General features: G+C 31.0%; 1 protein-coding gene across 1 annotated transcript; it reads right to left on the reverse strand.

The window, feature by feature from the left end:
* Positions 1-484: 484 nt before the first annotated feature.
* On the reverse strand, positions 485-7604 carry LOC107450292 (toxin CSTX-20). The gene is made up of 4 exons (XM_016066053.4): positions 7469-7604; positions 5155-5266; positions 2231-2349; positions 485-623 (listed from the first exon to the last, which is right to left on the reverse strand). Exons 1-4 carry the CDS (start codon positions 7517-7519, stop codon positions 573-575), a joined length of 333 nt encoding a protein of 110 aa, XP_015921539.3. The 5' UTR covers positions 7520-7604; the 3' UTR covers positions 485-572.
* Positions 7605-8554: the final 950 nt, after the last annotated feature.

Raw genomic sequence — 8554 nt, forward strand, 5'->3', positions numbered from 1 at the left:
ACTCTCAGAAATAAAACTCTCACTTTTGATGATTCGGCACTCCTTGATCTGTATTTAGTTAACTTTGGAGAATCATTTTGTCACGAAATCTCGTGATTTGTGACAAAGCGTGAACTCTCAAATATGCGACGAAAATGTTTCCTAAACTAAGAACCTCACCGCAATGCATTGTGGGAGATTGTTAACTAGAATGGAGACAAAACGATCGAATTGTAACGACGAAATATTTTCTTCCACTTATGATGAACTTCGTTTCCTCTAAGAAGTGACTATAGTTATTTCGTCACTTTGACGAAAGATTTACTCGAAGCATACACTAGGAAACGGTTTCGTCAAAAACGAAGAAAGAAAGTCTCATAAAACTTGAGCATCCATTTTTTACAGTGCTGCTAACATTTCTATTTTGAATATTCTTTTAAAATGATTTTAAACCTCGGGCATTTTTGGAACTTCCTGTATTTAATAATTGGTTGTTAGGAAATAATTTTACATAAAATGCAGCATATTTATTTCCTTTACAAGACAAATACAGAGCATTGTAATCACATTTTTATCTTTTATCGGAAAAGAATTCAGTACCAAGATTCTTTCGGCACACATCTAACATTTTTGAACGTAGTAACCTAAAACAAAAACAAAAAAGACAATAAGTAAATAAAATAATTACTGATAAAACTTTCCTTGCAATGAAGTATTTATAGAAAAAAGAAAAAAAGAATTATGATTACGAAAGTTGATCGGAACACAACGGGGGACCTGAAAGCTGGAGGAAATTACTTTAGTGCCCTAATTGCTGGTAACTTATAACCAAGCGTGTCATACAAAGAAGAATGTACTATTCTAACACTTTTAATTTCTTTCCGAGTAACTTAGTCCGAGTAACTTAGACCCCCTGGAACTGGAATTCATAACAAACTCAACACTACTTGAACTCAAAACGATGTCGGTCCTGTAGCTGATTTAGTTAAGTTGTCGACATAATTCTAAGTTCAAACGCAAGGACATGACACAATTCAGGGACTGACTAAATCCACGTGGTTTCACAAAATACCACCAAAGTTCAGGGAACGTTATATTAACGTCTTGTAACTTAGAAAGTATTTGATATGTTTTACAAGCAAAGAATTCTTTTTCGAACCAAGTAATATATTTTAAACAAAACTTCATATCATTTTAATGTTAAGTCAAAGTTATGAATTATCTTTTAAAGAGATTTTCAACAAAATGCATGCTGATAGTCTAATAGAAAGGCTACTGGGACTAACCGTTGACTTACAACTTTTACTTACATTTATTTACATTCTCCATTTTTTTTGTATATATTATTATCGTCTCTAAATTATAGTGAAATGTAATGAGAGGATTTGAATATTTGTAACCGAATCCACACACAAGTGCTACTACTAACAATATTATTTTTATGTTTTAGTATACAAAATATCAGACAGGTTTTCAGAACTTGTCATAATAAAAGCGAAAACAATTTCATTTCGTATTTCTAATTTTGCTAAATTGCAACGGTTATTTGCAAATGAGATATAGATTTAGAAGGGATCTTCAGCTGCTAGACTAATATTATTACATTTCAATATAATGCAATTAAGACCAGGTATGATAAAGTTAAATTTTTTTACCGCGAAAAAATATATGGCGATAAAAAAATCTTATGATTCGATAATAGTTATCGTGATATAGGCGCTTACGTGGCAGGATAATACAATTTAATCCACTTTTTAATGATGTTTGTAATAATTTCAAAATTTGATTCATTTTAAATTTTAAATATGTTTTTACGTTAATCAGGAGCTAAGTTGGTCTACAATTTCATTCAAATTTTCCTTTCTCATTCATGCATAGCTCTTACAAAATAGTATAGTTTAGCTAAAGTGAGAAAAAAAATCTTCTGGCACTTGAAAAACAGGACAAAAACACTTACACCCTCTTCAGCATTTTAAACACAGAAATTACTTTTACTTACCAAACAGGGAAAGGAAATTTATATTCCTTTTCTGCTTTTCAAACGCAAAATCTTCTAATATTTGTTTACTAGGACAAACAAAACCTAGATCTCTTTTCAGTATTTTAAACACAAAATCTACTTAGATTTTCCTAACATGGCAAAACATTTATATCCCTTTTCAGTGTTTCAAACACTGAATCAAAGATTTTGTATAACAGGACAAAACAATACCATTAAAAATGCATTTAGACATTAATTCATGAAACTTACATCCCCTTCGGTGACTGTTTCTTCTGCTTGGCATTCCAATCCCTCTGCGCAAGGACACATATAACGGTACAAACCATCCTCTGTCAAATTCCAATCGGGATTTGGAAAACACGAATCATCTGAAAATAACGTGAAAGAATAACTTGCGAAAATAAAAACGAAGATGTATTTTGAACAACAAATCATATTTGAAAAATATATGATATAAATTCAGTAAATTTATTTTTAAAAAAAAAGTAATGTTAGAATTCATTTTAAAACGAAAAAGAAAAATATACAAGCTGTCTCATGGAAGCAAAGTTATCATTTAACGTTTTGAGTAATTATTTTGGTTTTGTTTGATTTTTGTTATTCTTGTAGAAAAGTATGTTAAATACCATTTTAAAGAATGGGAAAAAACTAGCTTTAAAATACACATAAACATCAAAAAGAGAATTTTTAAATTTTTTTTCTGTTAATGTTTTTGTTGGTTTAAAAGGAGAGGTTCGTTTAAAAGGAAAACGTATTTTATGGAACCGAAGTCATTACTTAACATTCTGGATGAATACTTTGGTTATATTGGGTCTATTTCAGTCTTACAGAAGAACATGTTAAGTGTCATTTCAGAGTATTTGAGAAAATAAGCTTTAGAATACATATCAGCACTGAAAAATATTTACACAACATTAGTATATAGTCGGTCTCTTTCAGTCTTACAGAAGAACATGTTAAGTGTCATTTCAGAGTTTCTGAGAAAATAAGCTTTAGAATACATATCAGCATTGAAAAATATTTACACAACATTAGTATATAGTCGGTCTCTTTTAGTCTTACAGAAGAACATGTTAAGTGTCATTTCAGAGTATTTGAGAAAATAAGCTTTAGAATACATATCAGCACTGAAAAATATTTACACAACATTAGTATATAGTCGGTCTCTTTCAGTCTTACAGAAGAACATGTTAAGTGTCATTTCAGAGTATTTGAGAAAATAAGCTTTAGAATACATATCAGCACTGAAAAATATTTACACAACATTAGTATATAGTCGGTCTCTTTCAGTCTTACAGAAGAACATGTTAAGTGTCATTTCAGAGTTTCTGAGAAAATAAGCTTTAGAATACATATCAGCATTGAAAAATATTTACACAACATTAGTATATAGTCGGTCTCTTTTAGTCTTACAGAAGAACATGTTAAGTGTCATTTCAGAGTATTTGAGAAAATAAGCTTTAGAATACATATCAGCACTGAAAAATATTTACACAACATTAGTATATAGTCGGTCTCTTTCAGTCTTACAGAAGAACATGTTAAGTGTCATTTCAGAGTATTTGAGAAAATAAGCTTTAGAATACATATCAGCACTGAAAAATATTTACACAACATTAGTATATAGTCGGTCTCTTTCAGTCTTACAGAAGAACATGTTAAGTGTCATTTCAGAGTATTTGAGAAAATAAGCTTTAGAATACATATCAGCACTGAAAAATATTTACACAACATTAGTATATAGTCGGTCTCTTTCAGTCTTACAGAAGAACATGTTAAGTGTCATTTCAGAGTTTCTGAGAAAATAAGCTTTAGAATACATATCAGCATTGAAAAATATTTACACAACATTAGTATATAGTCGGTCTCTTTTAGTCTTACAGAAGAACATGTTAAGTGTCATTTCAGAGTATTTGAGAAAATAAGCTTTAGAATACATATCAGCACTGAAAAATATTTACACAACATTAGTATATAGTCGGTCTCTTTCAGTCTTACAGAAGAACATGTTAAGTGTCATTTCAGAGTATTTGAGAAAATAAGCTTTAGAATACATATCAGCACTGAAAAATATTTACACAACATTAGTATATAGTCGGTCTCTTTCAGTCTTACAGAAGAACATGTTAAGTGTCATTTCAGAGTTTCTGAGAAAATAAGCTTTAGAATACATATCAGCATTGAAAAATATTTACACAACATTATTTACCATTGAAAGTTGACTTATTTAAGGACTTTACAGAAAACATTAATATTCTGTTGCTATTGTAAGGGCCATCAAAAACAAAACCTAACCTAAACAGTAACAAAGTGCAGAGCACAGATATATAAATTTAGAAAAGTTAATCTTCAGTTCAATAACAATATTCCTTAAGAAAAAAATATTTCAGGTTTAAATAATAATAATAGTTTCAAAATTTACTTTCAACGTTAAGTTTGAAAGTTTTTAAATAATAAACTTTAAAGATTTTGATAAATTTCTGTAATCCACAATGAAAGTTTCGAATAGGATTCTTCTTTATACAGGATGACCCCAAAATATAAAAACTGCTAAATATCTTGATAAAAATCAGATCACAAATCTTAAAATACACACGTAAAATATTTTAAAAAATATATTCATTGACATCAAACTCGGAATACCAACTTCAAACTATGGAATTGGTTGAGGGAAATTTTATGATCATAAACCGGAACCATCATTTCTAATTGCAGATTTGAATTTTCCAGAAAAAAAAGTATCCCAACTTTGCTACAGTTTTTTTCATTTTGGTTAACAGGTGGCGCTGTGATAACAAAACGGAAAATAAGGTGCATACTGTTAAAAATGCAGATGTCTCGAGCAATACACGTCATACTGAAAAAAATACGAATAAGAGCGTTTCATATTTTGAGCAACCTATATCATGACACCAAACTTAATCCCCACTCTCAAAGCTTGGATAATTAGCAAGTGGCAAGTCCGTTTTGGTGTCATTAAATTCATCTTTTGAATATTTTTCACGTGTTTGTTTTTAAATGTTTGAACCGATGAGGTATCGAGATATTTTTGGACACTCTGTGTAAAGTATACTATAGCTAATATATATAATGGCCCCCAACTACTTAGAAGTTTTATGTGGTGACAAAAACAAATGCCCAATTTTTTGAAAACAAGAGTCAATAAAACGAACCTAGTTGTTTTAGTTTTTTGCACTTGTACGCAGTCAAACTATGGATGCGAACACAGCATTCACCTTCATCGCAATCTGATGTTTTTTTGCAAGTCGTCCCCTCTTCGGACACCTAAAATGAAATAATAATCCATTTATTAAAATTGTGATTTATATAGTTACTACAAAACTATCTTTTATTGTTGTGAAACCGGCCTGTGTAGGGGTTAGGGAACTGGCCTTGCATCAGAAAAGTTCTGAGTTCGTGTCCCGGGTCTCTTTCAGACTGTGTACTATCTGTCCTTGCTGTGGGGGTGGCGTTGGCACACCTAATATGGTGCCTCTGAAAGAGTGGTCGATAAATCTGCCCTTCACATGCCTGTATGACGAAAGGTCATTCTTCAGATGGACATTGGAAAAAAAAATTTGTGACGCATAAATTGGGTCATAAAACGATGGACTGGGTGGCGCAGTTGGTTTGTCGTCGGCCTTCTGAGCCCAAGTCTGCGGGTTCGATCCCCGGCCCAGACACCGGATTTTCGGGATGCAAAAAATCCTCAGCGGCCATGTCGTCTGATTATGCGGCATGTAAAAGATCCCTGGAGTGCCTTATTGGCTCTTGGCGATTCCGGCAAACTTAAAATTCCTAGTGCACTCCGGCATCCAAATAGAGTCTTGGTGCTGCCATCTAGTGTGGCAGAAACGAGACGTCCAAATTAACATGGCCAACGGTATCTCACCCATTGTGGTGGTCCTGAAAGAGTAGATACCACTTCTGGAGAACGTACTAGGTCTGCTCATCGGGAAGACTGATTGTGCAGCTCATAGGAAATTAAAAAAAAACGATGGGGGGGACAAAACAAAAAGGTCTTCTCTCTCTACCATCGAATGAGTGAAATATGTGTGTGGGTGAGCTTTTAATCCCATTTTTCTTAATTTTCCCAAATAAATTGATAGTGATTTACATTATTCAGCAATAAATTCTAATTCAAAATATAAGGTTTTTGAAGTTCGCTCTAGAATTTGAGATAGTGTGCAGAATTTTAAATTCTCCGTTAATTTTTTTCTGACAAAATTATACCAATACAATTCTGCAATCAGCAGTTTTCGAGAAGTAGTTAAATAGTATACAGTTGTCTGATTTTAAACTTTTGATAAAAATGTATTTGTTTTGCTGTAATTAACACTAAAAGAGTTTTTTAGCATCATCCAAATCGGTTTTTAACAGCTTGAACTGCAGTAAAATTGAATTTTAAAAAATTTAAAAACTGAAAAATGTGCAGCATTAAATGACTTACTTAAAACCACAAATCGCATAACTTTATTGCTTTAAAGTTTTCAGGAAAAATTCATAGACAATTTAAACATTTTCAAGCCCTATTTCTCCTAATATAATAATAATAAATAAATAAATAAATAAATGAAACGCAGTAGCGAAACAGCTCATGGTGGGTTAAGGACTATTATGCCCCTCCCAATTTTCTTGACCTTGGGATCTGCGGGAGTGCGGGAACAAACGTTCCAATCGGGTGGACAGCTGAAAGTAGAACCCCCTCAGAAGTAGACCCTTTAGTAGATTCAACAATATAAGTTGATCCAACAATATACATATAATATGCGCAATAAATAAGTAAATAAACAAAACGTAGTAAATGACTTTTGATATATCACATCTTCATGCACTAGGACTTAATAGTTGAAAGGGCTGGCCGCAAATATATAGTAAAAGTCATATATTTAAAATACAATTTTTCAGGAACTATCCGACCGATTTCGTTCAAATTTTGTATTTTCCTATAGAAAATAAAAATTCCTTAACATGATGTAAAAATTTGTATTTTTCAATAATTCAAAATAATGTTATCTACTGTTTTTAAATAAAATAATAAAAAATAAATATTAAAAATTATTTTTTGCATGGAATGACCTTTGGATAAACGAACTTTAAAATTGCGTGCAAATTTTTTTTAGTTCACTTAAGTTCTCGAGTTATAGAGAAGTACGCAAAAAGTTAAACTAACATTAAGGGGTCTAAACTTTACCTATCGCTTGACCAAACTATTGGGGCCATATTTTCCTCTGAAAAGTAGTTAAGATATTCATAATTGAAGTGATAAAAAAATTGTTGCATTGGTGGATCCAATGCATTAATGTTTTCCCATAATGCATAATGCGTTCTAATCTGAAAAACAATGTATTCAAAAATCCATCATTTTCCAATTAAATTTTTATTTATTAGCTTCGTCTAAGTTAATTGTTTATAACAGAAAATTTTATCCTTAAAAATAATAATTTTGTCGTTGTTATGAAATTACGAACATAATATGAGACTTACCACGCAGTATGCAAAAAAGGAAAGCAAAGCGAAAGTTACAATCACCTTCATGGTTCTTATTCAGTTAGAAAAACAATTTGAAGAAACATTTGTGTTCAATTATATGCAAACGTGGGAATTTTATCACAACGTAAATTCAAGATTATATCTTCATGTCTTAAGTTATTAGATAAACATCTGTTCCTTAAATCTAAGAACAGATAAGATATTTCACTAAATTTAAATATTATCAGTGCTTATTTAAATGAATCTGTAAGTTTTTTTCAAAATTTATTCTAAATAATTTGATAGATTTTTTAGACTAAAACGAATGAAGTACATAGAATTCTCTTTACTATTTTAATTTTTATGGAGACTGTTACGCAACCATTACTCAATGTACAGTTTTAGAATTATTTCAACTATCTCAAATCATTACAAAAACCATATTCAAATATATCGAATCAATAATAAAGACAAAGGGGTGAAAATATTAAAACTAACTTGAATTCTTAATGAAACTTGGGGGTTATTCGTATAAATCCTCCATATTTTGAATGCGTTGCATCTCCTATCTTCTTCCTCCGGCAATTAAACAGGATTGGATGCTTCTCTTCTCGCCTTCTTTGGTAATGATTCGTTTCCATTTTTGCTTCTCTTATATATTAATTGGAGACCTCTAATGTATATACTTTTCTGGTTACAATGTTAACAGGATTTTAAAAATATGTGTTAAAGGCAGTTGTTACGGAACACCCTGAGTAATTTCACACTAATCCAGTAATTGCTTTGTAGATAATTTTGTTTGACGTCACACAAAAATTTCCTTAAAAAAATATTATTCTATTTACTCTATTTACTTTACTCAGAAGACAATGTAACTTCTGCATCAAGTATTAAGACAAATACAGCAGGTTTTCGGAAAGGATACTTTAATAAAACTTACTTGCGTTTAGAAGAAAATGTAGAGCAAAAACAAAACACCTCTGACACTGAATCTGACTTCATTGGGATAGATTTTCTACACTTTTGAATACCAGGAATGGTACAGGTAATTTTTTGGTAAAGTTTACTACTGAAAAATTAATAGATGAAATTACATTCTTT

This window comes from Parasteatoda tepidariorum, chromosome 8, assembly GCF_982258835.1.
Source record: "Parasteatoda tepidariorum strain Cologne lab strain chromosome 8, Ptep-v5.0, whole genome shotgun sequence".
Lineage (NCBI taxonomy): Eukaryota > Metazoa > Arthropoda > Arachnida > Araneae > Theridiidae > Parasteatoda > Parasteatoda tepidariorum.

Bases quoted from the DNA above. Each gene is read 5' to 3' on its own strand.
- LOC107450292 (XM_016066053.4), bottom strand. From the start codon at position 7,519: ATGAAGGTGATTGTAACTTTCGCTTTGCTTTCCTTTTTTGCATACTGC. The intron at 5,267-7,468 runs GTAAGTCTCATA...ATTTCATTTTAG, and splicing joins CCTTTTTTGCATACTGCGTG to GTGTCCGAAGAGGGGACGAC. The intron at 624-2,230 runs GTAAGTTTCATG...TTTTTGTTTTAG, and splicing joins AAACAGTCACCGAAGGGGAT to GTTACTACGTTCAAAAATGT.